The sequence below is a fragment of the Sinohyriopsis cumingii genome, chromosome 17 (genome assembly GCF_028554795.1).
Source record: "Sinohyriopsis cumingii isolate HCF-2022 chromosome 17, ASM2855479v2, whole genome shotgun sequence".
Lineage (NCBI taxonomy): Eukaryota > Metazoa > Mollusca > Bivalvia > Unionida > Unionidae > Sinohyriopsis > Sinohyriopsis cumingii.
In genome coordinates, this window is record NC_142977.1 from 111,344,119 (window position 1) to 111,364,859 (window position 20,741).

Genomic DNA, 20,741 nt, shown 5'->3' on the forward strand with positions numbered 1-20,741 from the left:
CTGTCAATACTCCTAGGGAATAGATGGTCATATTGACATGGGGTTTTCTCCAAAAGACTTGAAATGTTTAATTTGGTGCTAAATGAAAATCTGACATACATTATGTCTGCCATCACAGCATTTGAACTAAAAAATATCAGAGATAGTTTCAGCATTTAGCACTTAAAAGGAATAAATGGTCTTGTCTTGAAAATCCTGGAAATTCTTTGTGCCTAATTGAGCATCAGTCCTATTGATGGACTTTTTGTTAGATTTTTACAATTTTGGGTTAGGAAAATTGGTTCACCATGTAAAATAAAGTGAAAACACAGCATGTGACCTTTACCAATGCAGAAAGTCTTCAGCTAATCTTATTTTCGTGGCAATGAATCCATGTCTAAATCTGGACCGTAGATGGAGGTCGCAATTGTTAATGCAGAACCACATGGCACCATCTCATGCAGATTACCAGATAAAGCCTCCATTGTTAACACAAAAGTTACGGCCATACTAAAAATTTTGAACTACACTGAAACCTCTAAAACAAGTTGGATTACCTTTTTCAGTTCTCTTTCCAAAGTGAAAGCCTTACAGAAGATTAAATTTAATGACTTGTTCTTATCCCAAACCTTACAAAAACAAAATTTCTCAATTTATTAGTCCTTCTGGCCTCAATGAAATTTACATTAGTTCTAGACCTGTTTTGTTCTGACGACATCATGACATATGTACCTCCTAAACAGTGAACCTTGAGCAGAGTGCATACCATGACAGTAAACTCAATCTTGTTGAGTTTATTGACTTTTAAAATACATGTTCTCATTCCAGTTCTTCTTCAGGGCATTTTCATTTAAACTTACAAATGGTAACCAGGGAAAGCAGTACCGATTCATGCACAGTATTGGTACAATTTTTGTATCTGCTTAGAACTTTGTAACTGACTGCTCTGGTGGCCTAATGGTTAAAGTGTCTGCCTTGGATGTGGCAGGTTGTGGGTTCAAACCCCAGCCAAGTCATACCAAAAACTTACAAAAATGGTACTTGCAGCTACCTCACCTGGTGCTCAGAATTGAGAGGTTAGTGCTAGGACTGGTTGGCCTAGTGTCAGGATAATGTGACTTAGTGGGACATCATGTCACATGTCTGCAGCATAATGCCCCAGTGCTAGACATCTCTATAAAGTGTCACACTGCAGACATCGTGCCAATATGACTGAAACATTGTTAAATCACGTTGAAAATCCAAATCACACACACATAAAGCAGAATTGATTCATGCACAATATTAATATGATTGTTATCTACTTAAAACTTTATAAAAGAAAAGACACTTAAATCTATTTGGGTTTCATACCTTTCTGAACATTGACAAGTCCTGCATGTAGATGAAGTAGTTTTGAATAGAAAGTGATGCTAGGACAGTGGAACCATATGAGAGTTAACAGTTTAATAGGAGACAGATTACAACATCAACCCATGAATATAGAGAATACATACTATGAGCCAAAGAAAAATAATTGGCATGCTGATTTGTCATCACATTGTTTTGTTATTTAGGTAATAAACATATTCGTATTTATTGTATTATAAATTTAAAAACATAATATGTGTGTAATAACATGTGAGATTTAATCTGGTAGACACCGTAGGTGAAAAATACTATGAAGAATCCTTACATGAATTATTATGACTGCATTATGGAGATGGTTTCTCTATTTCTTTTTATTTCTTTTGTAACAGCAGCTGAGACTGCAGCTGCCAAGAAATCAGATGGTGAAGTAGAAGCAGAGAGTCCAGTACCAGAGCAGGATGAGGATGGGGATGGGGAGCAAGGAGGAGACAAAGTACAGTCCTCAGCAGCAGCTAGAACCACAAGAGGCAAAAGAAAGGCTGTAGAAGAAGGGGAGACCACATCAAAGGAAGATGATGACAATAGACCCAAGAGAGGAAGACCCTCATTGGTTCCTGGAAAGAGGCCTAGAATGGGAAAAGATGAAAATTCATCCAGTTCCAGTACACCTGTGTCTGGAAAAAAGTCCAGAAACGGAAGGGATGGAGATGATACTCCCAAAACAGGTTCATCAGAAAGTGAAAAGATAACACCAAAGCTGGGAAGAGGTCAAAGAAGGCTTGGGAAGGCACAAGATGGCTCAAAGGAAGAGGAGCAAACTAAAGATAAAGATGCTGTCAAATCGGAAAGAGCCAGTGAAGAGGAAGAAAAGGAGAAAGAGAATACAGCAGAAAAAGACCCCAATGTGGCACAGAGTACTCCAAAACAGGGGAGAGGTCGACCAAGAATTTATGAAAAAGTTGAAAAGAGTGATGATACACCCAAGCGTGGCAGGGGACGGCCAAGAAAAGTAGAGAAAGAGGATGACTCTGGAACAGCAGAAAAAGAGACTCGTAGGATAGATGCTGAGAAAGAGGGTGATGATACTCCTAAACGTGGGAGAGGGAGACCCAAAAAAATTGAAAAGGAAGCTGAGCCTGGACCATCAGAGAAAAACAAAACACCCAAAGGAAGAGGTCGACCAAGAAAGGATCAGTCCTCAGTATCAGTGGAGTCTGTTGAAAGGAAAACCCCAGCTGGAAGAGGAAGACCAAGAAAACGGGTTTCAGTCCAAGATTCAGATTCAGATTTTGAATCCGAAGAAGAGAAAGATGAGACTGTAACCCAGAAGGGTTACAAAAGAGACACAAGCTTCAGGATTCAAGTGGGAAGTTCATTCAGTCCTCCAGGGTCAAGTGACCGAAGGACCAGTCGTGGCAATGTCTACAAATACCAGTGTGAGGTTTGTGAGAGAAGTTTCCACATAGAGTATCTGCTGGAACAGCACATGAAGAGTCATCCGGCAGAAAATGCACAAAGGAAGTCCCTTGCCAAGAAAAAGCAACTGGAAGAAATAACTCCCCGCAGAAACACACCAGGACGACCTCCAAAGAGATTCAGAGATTCTGAAGATGAGACAGAAGAAAAGGAGGCAAAGAAACCAAAAGCTAACCCAGAGAAAGTAAAAGCCAAAGTTGGGCGTAAACCCAAAGCTGAAGTGAAGAAAGATGAGCCAGTAGAGGTGGAGGAAGTAATAGAGATACACAGCAGGTCAGGAAGGAAAATTAAGCTTAAAAAGGAGGTTTTGGCTAATGAGATTGAGGATGAGGAGGAAGAGGAGGAATATGATGATGACAGGGATGAAAACTATGAAGCATCAGAAGATGAAGAGGATGAGGAAGATCAGTCAGGAAGAAAGGAAAACGAAGAAGAGGAAAGCAAAAGTGATGGTGAGAAAAAGAGTCGCAGGATGAAAAAAAGATTTGGTGAGACTAGAACAAAGCATAGACGAAGTCTAAACAGTAATATGCCTAAAGTTGAACCAGATGAAAAACCCATCTGTCAAATTTGTGGAAAGGAATTCATCCGACCTCTCACACTGCAGAGGCATTTACTACTGCATTACGGGGAGGAATATGACTGTCCATACTGTGACAGATTCTTCCGTAGAAAGGACTACCTCAAGGAACATGTCAAACGAAGACATAAAAATGTTGATTTGAAGGACATGCCAATATATATCCGAGGCAAGGATGAGAAGCCAAAAGTTGACATTCCCATTGATCAGGGTGATGGTGAGGAATCCAGTCAAGATGGAGAAGACGAAGAATCACCAGACACGCCAAAACCAAAACGAAAGCACCAATGTTTGGAGTGTGGGCGAATTTTCAACTTTCATGTTACCCTGATGACTCATATAAGGAAAAAACATTGGACTAGTACCTCAGAGGTTATAGGTAGAAGCATCATATGTAACATTTGCAAGAAAAGGTTCAATTCTCAGCTTGCTCTTACACATCACCAGAGGATTCATAAGCCTCAGAATAGAAAACACAGATGCAAGTATTGCAATGAGGCCTTCACCAGCCGAGACAGACTGAGGCGACATATTAAGAGTGAGCATGCCTATGTGGACACACTGATGTACTACAGTTACAAGAAAGTGGAAAATCAGGTTGTCTGCGAAATTTGTGACAAGGAATTTGATGATATGGAAGTGTATTTAGACCACAGGTTGGATCATCTAATCTTTCAGTGCCAGTGCAGAAACTGTGGACATGGCTTTAGCTCTGAAGAGGAGTTGAATAAACACCAGGAATCTAAATGTCAAGAGGTTGATAGATATCTACAGTGTGGTCTTTGTGAATTGAGATTTATCAGCTACGATACAAGAAGGAAGCATTTGAAGAGTGCTCATCCCAATATGGGAGAGTTTCACTGTGTCCGGTGTGGACAAAAGTTTGAATCAAAGAAAGAAGTTGGATTTCATGTCGACTATCACGAAGCAGAGAAGATCTTCAAATGTGAAACCTGTGATCGACGCTTTATGGAGAAGAGAAATTTGATTTCTCACCGGACACTTCACCTGGGAAGCAGAACGCATGGTTGCACAGTTTGTAAACGTAAATACTTTAGTAAAAAGAGTCTGTATCGTCACATGCGGCTACACACAAGTGAGAAAAATTATGCATGTATTACGTGTGGAAAGAGATTTATGTACAGTGATGATCTTGCCAAGCATGTGAAGATTCATATCACTGACGAAAATGGCTTACCAGTTCGTGAGCATCTTTGCACTATATGTGGCAAAGGGTTCTCTCTGAAAAATCGCTTAACCAGACATATGCAAACTCATGAAAGTGAAAGGAATTTTGCCTGTGACATCTGTGGAAAAAGGTATCAAACATCGAGCTCTCTTCGCTCTCACAGAATTTTCAAGCATATGCCAGAAAATGCTGATCTCTACCCTCTAAAGAAATTGATTTGTGAGGTCTGTGGCTACATGACCTACGTAAAGAACCGATTGAAGAGACATATGCAAACTCATCTTCCAAATCGTCAGTTCGAGTGCGAGTATTGCCATAAGATGTTTCAAACCAGTAGTTCTCTGGGTACACACAAGATGCGTCACATGCCACCAAAACGAAATTCGAAGGGGGAGCTGGTTCTGTACAAATGTACATGGGATAATTGTAAGAAGACCTACACAAAGAAAGCCACAATAAAGAGACATATCTTGGCTCATGTTTGGAAAATGAAGAGAGGTAAAGCTTTCTGTAATTGTTCTGACTGCAGGGAAAGTAGGAGACAAAAGATTGTTCCAGCAAAAATAGATGGGGAGGTCGTTTTGAGTGAGGAGAATGTTGAAAAGCTCATCTCAGGAAGTCAGCAGGTAGAGGAGTCCGTTGTTATTACTGATGACATGACACTAGCAGAAGTTAATCCCAATGTGTCAGTGGATGAAAAATCTACAGAAACTGATGATCTTGATGGTGTAGAAGGAGATGAGACGAATGTTTCAACACAAACCGAGGAGGGAGGTGAGGAACAGAAGGAAAACCAGATTAAGTACATCACTCTTGAGAACCAGAAATTGCCTTATTTTTGCCCGCGCTGCGATGAGGAGTATGAGACTGCATGCAAACTGGTCGAGCATATGGACGTTCACTCCGATGATAGCATCTTCACCTGTGACATCTGTGGCAGTAGTTACATGGAAAAACGCACTTTGCAGGAACACATGTCTATCCATTCAGGGGACCGACCATTCACGTGCACAGATTGTGGAAAGTCATTCCGTACCAAAACTTGCTATAGACAACATGCCTTCATCCATGCAAAGATTAAGCCATATATCTGCAGTTACTGTGGGCATGGGTTCACACAGAAAGGTTATTTTAATGAGCACTTGCGGCGGCACACTGGAGAAAAACCATTTGGGTGCAAATTTTGTGGAAAACGTTTTGTCTCCAAAGAGCTTCTCCGTCGCCATATGTATGTCCACACTGGCAATAAACCGCATTTATGCACAGATTGTGGAAAATCTTTTGTTGAACGCCAGCACTTGGCAGCTCATATCAGGACACACAAGAATGAAAGGCCTTTTCAATGCAATGTTTGTCCAAAGGCATTCTATACAAACAGCAAACTCCAGAGACACATGAATAGTGTTCACAGTGTGATCAGAGGAAAGACTGTTCAGTTTATTGGTCCGAAAGATGGGCAAGTCACGGGCTGGAAGAAAACCAGAATTATTGGCAAGGAGTTTAAATCATCAGTGATATATGTCAATAGTCATGGACAGGTGATACAGACATTCACAAATCCTGAGGACATCAAACAGGAGGCTGATGATTCTGAAGAGGAAGAGGAATCAGAAAGCATAGAGATTCCAAGTGGTGCCATTGAGGTTCACACCAGACGAGATTCTACAGGTCACATTCAAGTCTTTGCACAACCTTTTGAAGAGGGTTCCACTCAAACAGTGCAGATGTCCAATGCTTCGACAGATACCGACGGTCAAGAGGTTTACACGCAGGAAATTGTTGCTGGTACTAATTCAGTCTATTCCAATACAATCAGCGAAAGTGAAGTACAGACTGTAACGGATGTTATCAAGCAAGCCCTTGCTGAGGCAGGTCAGGGTGATGGAACTGGTCATATTGAAGTCATCACTCAGGAGGTCAGTGGTGGACATATTCATACCGACAGTGAAGGGAACATTCAGATCCTTGCCCATTCAGGTGATGGTACAGAGATTGGAGAAAATTTCAGCATAAATATTGGAGAAGATGGAACAGTTGATTTAGCTGAGTTGGAGAAAATTGAGGCACTCAGAAACCTGTACCAGTCTGCCACTAGTGATCAACCCATTGTTATCGTTCTGGAGAGTCAGCAGTCGGAGTAAAGTCGGAGATATATCTCTGTTGATAGAGTTCTTCAAGGAAAAATCAAATTTTAATGTTTCAGTGTAACATGCAAGGGACATGGTGGAAAAAAAAACAACAACTGTAGAATAAGTTTGTATCTAGTTAGTACAATTTTCAGCTTCAGTAACTTAAATCCTAAAATCGATGCATGCTTTTTTTCTATTTGTCCTGAACGTACACCTGCTGAAATTAAGAAGATAACAGAAATCAAAACAAATTATTTTAATTTCTTATCCAATTGCTTTTTTATTTCTAGTAACCCATTTATTCTTTTTGAAAGGATTTTTGGGTCCATTTCCTGTCAAACATAAATAGTCTTTTGTTTCAAGTAAGGGAAAATTCCATACAATCCCATGCCAGTATATGTAGTAATATACGTGAAACTCATTTTATAACTATTTCAAAATGAATGAGCCTGATTAAGCAAAATCAGTGTCTTCAGGAATTGATGACAGCTGCTTTTCCTGTAACCCTTAGATAAATCTGATCATAAAACATTCTATTTTTTTTATGGAACACATCAAATTATTTATTCTCCATTATTGTGGAGAACCAGGTGGCTTTGCTTATTAGAACACCTGGTTGTCGACAGTGCCTTGATGCAAATATTTGGTCTTTTCCCAATTTAACCATGGAATAACTACAATGTTGATTCTGTTATTTGAATATTATGTTGATAAGTTCTGAAAAAATGAAAATAAAAATGATTCTATAAAATGAAATGACCTTATAAAATTGATTGGATGCATCCTAAAAGTTTACAACTATTCAGTTTTTTCAAATAGCTATCCCTGGGATCATAGTGTTCCACTTCAAAGCAATCATTTTTTTTTAAAAAATCATGATCATTTATCATAGCTAGTATCAATAACTGTTGTGTTTTGATAAATTAAAAAAATTAAAAGGGAAGCTTTGGTGTGAGTAAATTTTTTCACAACTACTAAATCATGTTTGAAAATTAATTTATTGAACATGTGAGGGATTCATGGTAGCTCATTTGGTTGCACATTGAACTTAGGGTTGCAGGTTCATAACCCACCCAGGCCATCTGCACAGTGTCTCCTTGAAAAAGCCACTTGCTCCAATTTACATGGCATAAAAGTACTGTTAAAACCAACATATTAGCTTTGTTGTTGATTATCGGAAGATGACGGTTTTGACTTGAATGTTACCAAATAAGTTTTTACGAAGCTGTTGCAACAGTAGGTCAAGTATTTCTGCGATATTTATATTAATAAAACACTTTATCACTAAAGTTGTCATCTCATATAAGATTTGACTTTAATTGATTTAATACAATGCAAATTTTGTAAGTTTGTGTAATGGGTTTTGAAAATGTTATTAAGATCTTTTTATTAGAAATCTGACAATAACAGAGTTCATGCTTAAAGTGATTTTACTCCATTATACATCAAGATTCAGCTTTGTACTTTGATCAGAATGTTTCTTCTGATGTTCTTTAATATGGTTTAGAATGATACCTTACAAATGTTAGTAGCCACAATATATTTTGGGGATTTTGTACTATATGGACAAGAGAGATTTTATTGAGTTTAAAGGCTTGTTAGAAATACAAGATTGAGTCCAACAAACATTTGAAGTTGGTAAACCATTACAGGATGTTAGATAGTGCTTACATTCTTTTGTTGATTGTGCCTTGCACAGCATGAAAAAGCAAAGATGGACAGTCATTTTGCTTACCTTTGGTAGTATCATATCAGCAGATAATGCTCTCTACCCTTCCCCACCCCCTTGGGTTTGATGGTGTATAATAGGCCTGATGTTTTCTGTGTCATAAGAGGCCTGGGCTGCAGTGGCTTGGTGGTTTGTGTGCTGGACTTAACACTGAGAGGGTTTGAGTTGAATTCTACTATCAGATCAGCTCACTTCAGTTGCCACAATGTGCCCTTGAGCTAGATACTGCAGTCCTATTGGCTTTAAATAACCAACTTGTGCTACTGTACTATAAAGCAACAAATCAAACCAATCTCACTTACAGAGTGGATTTTTTATATATACATTTTTATTGGTTAAATGCAACCAGTATAATCTACTTTCATATCTCCTGCATTGCACTGAACAAATTCATCCACCTTCATTGCTACCACAAAAATAATGTAAGGGGAATATGAGTTTACATCTACATGGGATTCTCCACCCATTTGATTGGTCTATTTTCAGTTAATAATTCTGTGTAGACCAATCAAATGAGAGGAATCTCATGCAATGGTTGTTCATATTAACATGAAGTAAGTCAATGTGTTTAGCATTCTTGCATATGTATTAATAAGTAATACATTTATTTCAGATTACTTAGAAAAGGAATTTAATTAAGTGAGAATAAAACAATGTTTTGGTAAAGCCGATGATTGCCCAAGTCAAATCAGTCAGTAATGAAAAATATGAATTGGAACTGGTGATGTTCTATATTAATATTATTAATATTTTTAGACTTTTGAGTAGAACCACTTATTTATTAGCCTTATTCAGTTGTTGTCTTAGCATGTTGCATGTTCTAGCTGCACACCCCAATTTTAACTCCATTTAAAGTCCTTGGATTTGAAAACCAATCAAATTAATCATTTAAAATATGCTTTTTCTTCATAATGATTGTGCAGGAATTCTTGGGTGCTTTTATGAATATCGTTTTTGTTAAACATTTTCCAATGTTTGTATAAATGCTTCTTTTTAATTTGGTTGAAATTCTTTTAAAAATGGTTTGTCAAGTTTTTTTTTGTTTCAACTGATAACTTGCATGTAGCATCACTTAGCTGAATATAACAACATATTTTGACAGTATGGAAGGGTCAAGACACTTTGTAATTGGTTGTATTCATAGGTGATCATATGATCAGGTACAATGAACCTTGTGTGATTTTAGAATTTGCAGAAGCTTGGGCATTACATTGAAGGAAAAATATGGGTACATACATGTACATTTCAAGTGTATTTAAATTTCTTAAAAAGTGAACAAAGCATTTGTACACAAGGAAAGCATTGATGCACTTGTCATATGTAATTTTACCATTTAATATGCTGTAAATATTGTTATTGTGGATTGTGTATAATTTTATTCAGCTGATTATTTTGCACTTGTATTCTTGCATATATTGTAAATTACACATTTTTACTTTCCTCTCATATTGTCATGTAAGTTCACCTTTTTAGAAACGGCTCAACATGGATGATAGCCTTGTATGCTGATTTAGGAAGGTAATGGTGGTTGTACTATTTGCTGGTTGAGTTTTGGCAAAGATGCCTCAATGAAGCTAGGAAAACGAATATTTTCAATAGTAAAAGCACCATTCCACTCGAATCGATGACTGGTATTATTTGAGGATTTCATACGTTGATGGGTTTTAACAGCTGCAAATCAATTTTTACTGGCAATGCATCAGAGGAAGTGGTAAATCTCCAACAGTAAAAACACCATTAACATTCTCAAACCCTCATGAACAATACTGCAATTCCAATCTTAAAACATTTTAGAAATTGCTGTACAAATAATAGCAAACAATGAATTCTTTATGTCACTTCATCACGTAGTCATGACATCAGTCATTCTGTGGCACTTCATCATAGTCACACCAGAGAGAGTCTTGACATTGCATTGGAAGTTTCATACAGTACATTGTGGCTTTTACTGCCACAGATTTTTGTGTTCAACCAGTGAAAAAATGTATTAATGAGCTGTTGTGTTAGAATATCATATTCATGACATTATGTTTTAAGTCGACTTAGATGTTAATCATTGTTATATATTTGTCTGATGTAAAAAATTTGAATTTATATTTCAAGTTGAAAGTTGCTGCATTTTAGCATGTACATTTAAATAGGTGATCTTGATGTTTTGTTGTCTCCCTTGCTTTTGCAAAAGAGATGCACAGGTGTCGCTCTTTACAGTGGTGATGTAGGTGACAGCATTAGCATCAACAATGGTTAAGATTTGGTTCACAAGTCAAAAACCCTGATAGAGATGCCATTATATGTAGACAGTAGAATGACTGCTATTACATATCAGTACACCTTATAGATCCTTGTTGCAAAATGTCATTTGAAAACCCGTATGATTTTCAGTATGGTCATAAACCCAAAATCTTACGGCTATCATACTTGTACTGATGAAGCAGGAAGCTTTGCCCAGTGTATCCATTCATTCCAACACTCCCACTGACTGTCGTGCATTGTTAGTGGTTAGTATGAACGTTTTTCTTTCTTTCTTTATTGGGTTGGAAAGCAAGAAAGACATAGAATTCTTATCATGTTTCTTGGATTGTACAAGAATTTGTAACTTTGTAATAAATACATTGTATTATTGCATATATCTATCCATCAATCCAATCACATATAAATTTAAAATTACTTTTTCATGTAGAAATAGGAGCTATGGCTAACAATAATGTGAAATTTAAGTTTGATTGCAGTATAAATGATTATATGAAATAGCTGTTCATTCATGATCAGTTCACAAAATCTGAGTTGCAGCTAAATTTTCAGTTTATTGTGACATCATTTGCAAGTTGGATTTTTGTTGCAACTTTTAGTGTCTTAGTTAACAGTTTGATAGTTGAATTAATGCCATTTTTGTAATTTGTTTGGGTTGTTACATTCAGTTGTAATGAAAATTGTAATTATCCATCATATTTTTCTCTAAATGAGCTTACACATACTAGGTTAAAAATGAGTAGCCACCAGGGTAAGTAGAGTCAACATTTTAATGAAAATTTATTACAAATTGTCACAGCATATAAAGAATTACTCCACAAGTCTAATTATAAATGGATCACTATTCAGCAATCTTGAGTGTGGTTTGAAATTGTAAATTGGTAGGAAGTGTTTTTTTTTTTAGATGTCCCTCGTGATGTAAACAAAACAAAGCTCTTCATGGCAAGTACTTGACAGATGGTAGGCACTCCATGGCAAGTACTTAACAGATGGTAGGCACTTCATGGCAAGTACTTGACAGATGGTAGGCACTTCATGGCAAGAACTTAACAGATGGTAGGCACTCCATGGCAAGTACTTGACAGATGGTAGGCACTTCATGGCAAGAACTTAACAGATGGTAGGCACTTCATGGCAAGTACTTACAGATGATAGGCACTTCATGGCAAGTACTTGACAGATGGTCAGAAGCAGATGAATATTCATTTAACCAAGAAATTTCGTGTACGAGGAAATATTTGAAATAACTGGGATACCAAATTCTAAATTCATAAACTTTTGAAAATGTTTAAAGTGGGAGACCAGAATGAGAAAAAGGGAGTGATCATGTACTTTTTTGTAGTGTTGATTGCAACATATAAGAATTAATTGCATATGTTATGATCTAAATTAGAACAAAAATGGACATTTGAAAACTAAATAGCCAGAATTAATGAAACAAAAATTGCTTCGGGTAAAGATAAAAAAGTTTGTGTTCTGAGAAAACCTGATGAGTTGCAACAAGATGCCATTTAGAATTATTTGTAGGAAGTGTATTACAAGTGTATTAATATATTTGATGAAAATTTTGGGAGAGTTTATGTCAGAGTTCCCAAATAGGGAATGCACCTTCCAGGTAGATAATTGTTTGGACGAAATTTTTAGGAAGACAAAATAGTTGAAAAATGATAAAATACATAATCATTATCAAAACTGTCCAAGACCCAGTCACAAACTCAGCATTATTGAGGATATATGGCAGACTGTCCAAGACCCAGACACAAACTAAGCATTATTGAGGATGTATGGCAAACTCTCCAATACCCAGACACAAACTCAGCATAATTGAGGATATATGGCAAACTTTTCAAGACCCAGACACAAACTCCGCATTATTGAGGATATATGGCAAACTGTCCAAGATGCAGACACAAACTCAGCATAATTGAGGATATATGGCAAACATTTCAAGACCCAGACACAAACTCAGCATTATTGAGGATATATGGCAAACTGTCCAATACCCAGACACAAACTAAGCATTATTGAGGATATATGGCAAACTCTCCAATACCCAGACACAAACTCAGCATTATTGAGGATATATGGCAAACTGTCCAATACCCAGACACAAACTAAGCATTATTGAGGATATATGGCAAACTCTCCAATACCCAGACACAAACTCAGCATTATTGAGGATATATGACAAACTGTCCAATACCCAGACACAAACTAAGCATTATTGAGGATATATGGCAAACTCTCCAATACCCAGACACAAACTCAGCATTATTGAGGATATATGGCAAACTGTCCAATACCCAGACACAAACTCAGCATTATTGAGGATATATGGCAAAGGAATTAATCCAAGTTTGAAAAGAAGACTATATGAAATTATATAATCTAGACCTGATTAATGTTTTTCCAGATATCTGATACTCTCAATCAGTCATAACCTTCTGACCATAGGCTGTTACTGCTAAAATCAGGGCCAAGGGATCAAACACCAAGTACTTGATGTGCGAGTACCATTTTCTTTATTATTTTTGTCACAAATTTCTTTAGAAATAGCTATGATGTCCATTTTCCTCTTATGTTTGCATATGTGGCTACTCACTTTTCACTCTAACAGGATCATTAGATTATATGAAAAACTGATCCTTTGCTGTCTCTGAACTATTTTAATTTTTTAAATAATTTTTTAAGGGTACACTATTGTATGTAATTTTGGAACTTAGTCCAGCTTCTATGTATCTAATAGACAATTTTAATTTGAATATTCAGGGTATCAGCTGACAATATGAAAGTGTATCACAATCATTCTACAAATTTTCTTGAGCAGCAATAACAACTTAAATCATGAAGCATGAAAATAGATTATAGATTACACATTACAAAGTACATGTATAATAATGGCTGTAGTTATTAATTTTCATGCTTCCTGACTTCACAGATCCTGTAAAATGTGTCCTTCAATTTCTTATAATAACAAATGGATCTGAAGAAAAAAAATACAACTCGAGAAAGAAATGATGGAACCGTCATTTAACCCATCTTTGCAAATATTGCACACAAGTAGTGCATGAATAAGTCAATACATTAGCAGTGGAATCTTGAAATACGTGTGCATGAATAAGTCAATACATCAGCAGTGGAATCTTGAAACGTGTTTGTAAATTAGTACATCATTTTGGAGATCTTGAAACCAATAATCTAGGCTACTTCATGTGAATTATGCTGCCGATTTGAGAATTTTTAACTATCATGCTGTAATGAATGAAATGTAATACATTTGGAGTGCTGATTGATCTGTTTAAGTAAAAAGTATATACGCTTTTGCATGCTATCCAAAATGTATTGTCACGACTGTAAAACGCATTGATTTCATGGGCAGATTTTTAAACTGCTGCTATGCTTATACCTACAATGTCGTTACATTCATTTGTGTATTTTTAATTTTGTAAAATTATTTTTCTTCCTTTTGGTTTGATTTAGGCTAGTCATATTCAGACCAGAACGTTATTATGCAATCAGTCAATGTGAATTGATGTTTCTTTGTTAGTAAATATCACAATTTAAAACAGAATAAGTTATGTGAATGATTTAAATTAATCTCGTAATCACAAAAAGACGAATTAGAACTATCTTTTTGTTCATTAGTAATCGAGTCAGAGTAGTCATAGTTCATTTTTAAGACAGCTTATTATGTTGTCTGTCTGCCTGTTATCGACCAAGTTTCTGCATAAGAACGAGTGTCAACAGTCACCAAACTTTGTAGATAGCTTACATTGGGGGTAAGGGAGAATACAATCGATTGTGAGCTGAAAGGTCATTGTCACTGACCAAAAGAAAAAGGTACATGTACAACAATTTGTGCTCTACAATTACCAAATTTGTTGATATTTTACACGTGGGTTACGGGAGAAACCTATCAATTTCAGAATCCAAAGGTCAAGGTTGCTAACTGCAAGAAGAAACTGTTTCTGCACAATAATTAGAGCTTCCCGACATATATAGTTACCAAACATTGTGGATGACTTGCACTTGGGGTAAGGAAATAGTGAATTAATTTTTAAGGTCAAAGGTCAAGGTCACCATGACTGGAAGACTACAGATAGTATCCATGCAGTAACGTAAGTTTTCCACCATCTACAGCAGTGCTTTCCAACCTTTTTGACACCATGGGCCACTAAACCTTTTTTCTTGAAGCCGAAGGCCACAGCAGAAAACTTAGAAGCAACGACTATAAAAAAAAATTATTCAAAATTTTTTTACCTGGTTAAGAAGATATACTGTGAAAGTAGGCCATGGACTTTTTTTTTACATAAATGCACAAAAAATTGCTCGAGCTCTGGAGGGCCATTTAAAATCAGCCAGTGGGCCACAGGTTGGACAGCGCTGATCTATGGTTAACTTTGTCATTGGCATGCAATGGAAGAATCCTATTAATTTTCAGCTCTAAAGGTTCAGTGTCATTCAGACTGAAAGAAGACAAATGCTTTCTATACATTACCTTGAATTCACCATCTTCTGTGGTTACCAAACTTTGGATGGAATACCATTGCAGCAGGGAAGAGTCAGTCAAGGTCAGTGACCTTGACTAAGAGACTAAAACTGTTTGTGTACAGTAACTTAAGTTCTGCAATTCGTACTTCAAAAAATGAAACTTTATGGATGGTTCACACCTAGGATAAAGGTGGGAGATCAATTTTGGATTCAAAGGTCACAATAACTGAAGAAAAAAAATGGTTTCTGCAAAATAACGTTAGTACTACTTCATCACATACCCAGAGTAAACTTTGTGGTTAGCTTGTACTTGGGATAAGGAAGAAGCCTATTGATTGCAGTGGTGAAAAGTCAAGGTCTTTTTGACTGAAAGAAGAAAAATTGTTTCTGCACAAAAATTCAGTTATCTACATAGAGAACTATTAGATATGGCATGGCAAATAATGTGCAATTCACTTTTTTTTTATTATCATGAATATATGAAATGCTAAAGACTTGATTCCAGAAGAGAATAATACTCAGGCCCAGAATATATTTAATACTTGGGCCTGTGACATGGCATCAGTGCTGTCATTGGAAGGTAATGAAATGTGCAGGCATTTGTGTGAAGTTTGCACTAGTTTGAAAAGTATGAGAATATTCATTTTTCAGCATGATGTACAGTCATAAATAGTTGTATTCTTCCTTTCTGCCTTGATTAATACATTGCCAGTTTTAAACTAATATTGTCTTCTTGTGTCCTTATTTTTAGTTCACTTGACCTTTGGTAATCTGGCTGTAAGATCAAGTGAGCTTACAGTATGGCCCTGCCTCCAGCATGAACTGTTATTTGTACATCAACATTTACCGAATTAAGCTTACAGTATGGCCCTGCCTCCAGCATGAACTGTCAATCGTACATCAACATTTACCATTTTAAACTACTTAAATTCAGTGATCATATTTCAACCAAATTAGCAGAGCATTCTGGCATGTAGGGCTTTCAAATTTGCAGAGCATTCTGGGATGTAGGGCTTTCAGATTTGCAGAGCATTCTGGCATGTAGGGCTTTCAGAGCATTCTGGCATGTAGGGCTTTCAATTTGCACAAATGATGTGAATCTGCTATCAAATGTTTGCAGCTGTTACTAAAAGTAGAAAAACCTTTAAATGACTGCTCCAAAGGATTTGACCAAAATTTACAAAAATCATCTTGGAATGAAGAGCTTTCAATTTTATATAAAATTATACTGATTTGCCATCAAATATGGCTACAGTAGTTAAAAATAGAAATGCTTTGAAATGATTGGTTGGAAAGCATCAAAATCTTTTACTGTTGAACAAATGATGCTGCTGTGCCATTCGATGTGGAGGGTGACACAAATACAGAAACCAGTATCTAACAGTTTGAATGAATAGTATTAGAAAAAATTTTAACCAAAGGCCTAGTGACCCAATTTGCACAATCAGCTATTTAAATTTTCTGGACTGAAGGAGCAGATATGCAAGTAGAGAAAAGCTTCGCTATGTCTGATGTTCCCTACTTAAAAAAAAAAAATAAAAAAAAAATGCACTTTATCTCTGCCTTTTCCCAAAAGGGTGGTTGAAAACCTACACAGAGGCTTTACTCAAACATGTAAACATATTGTTAGACCTGGAATCATCAAACTTGGTGGTGGGATGCATTCTGATGATTATTACACCATAATCACAAAGGTATACATGTGTATCACTGTGACCCTTATTTCATGCTTCACTGACTTTGATTAAATCTGGTGCTTGAAGTTTATTTCTCACGCAGAAATCCTGCTAGAACCAAACAACTAAATGATTTTTATGCATCTCTGTTATTATCACACCTATACAGCAAAAGAAGGCCAATGTGACCTATATTTTACGACTGACTGACTCAGGATTACATTTCTGCTTTCAGCTCAGGGTTACAAGCTTTTTGCACCCTGTATATATTATTGTTATTCCTGGAACCATTAGACTTGGGAGAGGTGGTTCTTTAAGAATAGATTGTTGTTTCCTGACTCAAGTAAGAATACACTTTTTTTTGTGACTATGAGTCTTTTGTAACTGAAAACATGGAGACACTGGCAGCAGACAGGATATCTTGTGGCCATTATACTTGTAACTTGTAACTCCAGTAGCTGAGGTCCTTTATCCAGAGATGGTGACTCTTTCCACTGTCATTTGGCAGCAAGAGGTATACTGTACAAAACTTTTTTGCTGCCATTTTTCCAGTCAAAGACACTAACTGATTGCTGGTTTGCAGCTCTTGAAATTGTCAATATCACTAACCATTACAGAAATATAAATGAGTTGGCCCAGAATGACTATTGTTTCCTGGCCAATTTTCAACCAAAAATGAGATATGATCAGTTATGTCCCCTGTGTTACAACATGTACATACTGATTAGTGCCTGCTTTATGTGGCATGTTATTCCAGATGCATCCATCACAGTCTTTGACCATATATAGAGTTCAAAGCATACCAAAGTAAGTGACCTTGATTATATAAACCATGCTCTATCAAACTGCCAATAGTTATTCTGCTGCTAGTGACCTGTGGGTAGTATAGCACGCACTAGGGACCTACCATCTAACTGGGAGGGTGGGTCAGGCCTTAAATTTAAATTTAGAACCATTTCTTTTAAAGCCTTCAAAATACTTTCTTGCTCTGATTTATGTATAAAAAAAACCCACAAAATAACCTATTCTTCCAAGAAATTGGTTGACCTCAAAAAACTCCTTTGGGGGTAAACACATATGCTTCTACTACAACAAAAACTAATAACAGACTCTTAAAATGTCATAGGAAATTGTATATTAAACTAATAACAGACTCTTAAAATGCCATAGGAAATTGTATATTAAACTAATAACAGACTCTTAAAATGCCATAGGAAATTGTATATTAAACTAATAACAGACTCTTAAAATGCCATAGGAAATTGTATATTATATCTTCACCCCATCTCATCCATTGGGAAATACAATTCAGCAATATAAAAAACTTTGGTGACAGGTGTTTATATAATAGATTAATATTTAAAGGATAGCAAGAAACATGAATGCATATTGACACTGGTGCATTGCATCTCAGTGGGTTCTGAAGTGTCATGGGCTGAAATGATAGCATATTGGGACTGTTACAAATAAAGGCCCTGGACCTTTTTGTAACTTTAAAAAAAATTATTTGCTCGAGCATTACTTGTTGTATTCCCTTGGGTATATTTTTGTAAGATTCATCATGGAGCTGGGGGTCCCGAATGCCCAAGTTGTCTAAAGCAATCACTGTTAGGGATCACTTCATCTCACCTCTGTCTTCATGGGTTCAAGTCTTGGGCTTGGGCAATGTGGGTGCATGAGAAAGCTTGCCACTAGCTTCATGTGGGTCAGTGATTCTTTCGGGGGTTTTCCTGGGTTCTTCCACCATTCATACTGGCTGCCATGTATAGCCAATCTTGTGCTGAAATATGACTTTAAACCCAAGCACGAGCTTTGAATTATAAAGAACTATAGCTGGAAGGCACACCCAAATAAAATAATGTAGGAAGAGTACTAAAAACAACTTGAAAATTTGCCAAAAATATAACTGTATAAATACTGATTGGTACCCGATGAACATAATTACATTAGAAAACTGAATAGAATAAGTTTGTTTTTTTGTGTGTGGCAAACTTATTTTCTTTTACCATTCTTCCAAGAATAATATTATAAGGCAGAAGTATGTTTCCGGTTTGTCAACCATCCCTGTTTTTTTGCTGCCTATCGTAAGCTCTTTTTTCCTCCTGGGTAAAAAAAGATTAAAAGATTTTTTTTTAAATGTAAATTTTTAAAAACAAATTATGAAATTGATTTGTGCATCTATACACACCATATACATCAAAATAACATGGCATTTAAAGTGTTGGTATAAAGCAATTTGATATACCAAAACTATTGGTATACCAAATCGTGATCTGCCCATGGCGCAATAAATACATATATAAACATTCTCGCGAACGTCTGCAGTTGATTTTTGATCAATGATCAATTTCCATACATTAATCATTAGTGACATATGAAAATAACGACAAAAAGTATTAATAATCCTCTTTTTCTAAATGAAATCAATATAGTACACATTTTCATCACAATCCTTTCTGCTTTCTGTTCCCCCCTCCCCTCTCATGAATAACGGACAAACTAGGCAGAAATGTAGAGCGCGAGAGAAAAGGAATTTGGCTAGATTAAAACCTTGAAATATAAATTACTCCTGGTAACCTACAAGAATATGGTTTGTCGTAACAATATGAGTGCACTTTCCTTGAGATTTATCTAGTGTTTATCAAAGATACAAAGTTGCAAACCATGTCAACATTATATGGTAAATTTCTCGGTTACGTGGTACACATACTATGATGTATTTCATGTTTTGTTGTTGTTTCTTAAACATACTATAATGTACTAAACATCAATTATTATCAATTAAATATGAAAATGTCCAAAGCCCCCACCCTCTCTCTCTCTATATCTCTGGACCATCATAGCAAGATGTGGGCTAAAATCTTTGAAATGATGAGCATAGAGGATTTTTACTTGTGTCATCCTGCAATGTCTCTGGACTTATGAATGATGGTAAAAGTTGTCAAACTGACCAAAGGATGAGAGAGTGAGAGTTTTAAAGTCAAACTGACCAGCAAGAGAGAGAGGAGTTTATGGTCAATGGTACTGTTACTAAAGCAGAATATTAACTTAGATCAACTGTAAATATAATAAAATATTTTAATTATGTCTTGTTGGTTCATCATTTTGCTTAGTTTCTATTCCACATTAATTTCTGTGAACCTGTGCATGAATGGCATAGCTAACCATGTGTTTGTAGTGCTCTACTTTTATCATTAAAACCATCTTTTATGTTTAAATCATAAGTGTGTATTGATTTAATCAATTTGAAGAAAAATATAAACTAAAAAAAGAAAACAATCAACTTATCAATATGCAAAGGTGATTGTGAATAGCCACAAAAGGCATAGAACTTCATTTTGCAGCGGACACACTCGGGGAAGTGAGTTCATTCACTTGGTCAACACATAGCTTCTGAAGTAAATCTTAACTCCATTCAAAAGGCAAATACATGTATTTGTGCATGATATAAATAAAATATATGTACAGTATGTATGCTGTATCAATGATACACCATTCATTGTATAAATTTTTCATTAAAAGGAAACTGTGCAAACCTTATTGCATTTTAATGAAATATTTATGCATCTTGTGGTATATCACTGATACAGCATACATACTATAAATATATATATCCTCTATCCAAATTTTAAAACCAGTCCAGTAGACTGGTTTTGCCTAAGCATCTTATAAGGCTGTGTCTAATTGCAAAGAAGGTGGCATTTATCTGGCAGTGATACAGTTCCTCAAGAGAGAACTCTTAAGACAATACATCCAAAAAAGTAAATGTACGACACTCTCACTTTCACTACTTTTGTTCATATTTTTCCTGCGGAAATAGCAGAAGCAAGGTAATGTAATTGTTGTAGTAAACAAGTGTGTGTGTGTGTTTGTGTATGCAATGTATTTGTGT

General features: G+C 36.1%; 1 protein-coding gene across 3 annotated transcripts in view; it reads left to right on the forward strand.

Moving 5' to 3' along the window:
• Nucleotides 1-19,934, forward strand: part of LOC149779671 (uncharacterized) — a 57,299-nt gene extending 37,365 nt beyond the window's left edge. For 2 of the 3 annotated variants that reach the window (XM_089940493.1, XM_089940494.1), the window contains exon 8: nucleotides 1,719-19,934. In XM_089940493.1, coding sequence (XP_089796619.1) covers nucleotides 1,719-6,715 — 4,997 coding nt within the window. In that variant the 3' untranslated portion in view covers nucleotides 6,716-19,934. The remainder of the gene's footprint in view (nucleotides 1-1,718) is intronic. The other variant, XM_089940495.1, reaches the window with a different exon arrangement.
• The last annotated feature ends 807 nt before the right edge of the window (nucleotides 19,935-20,741 follow it).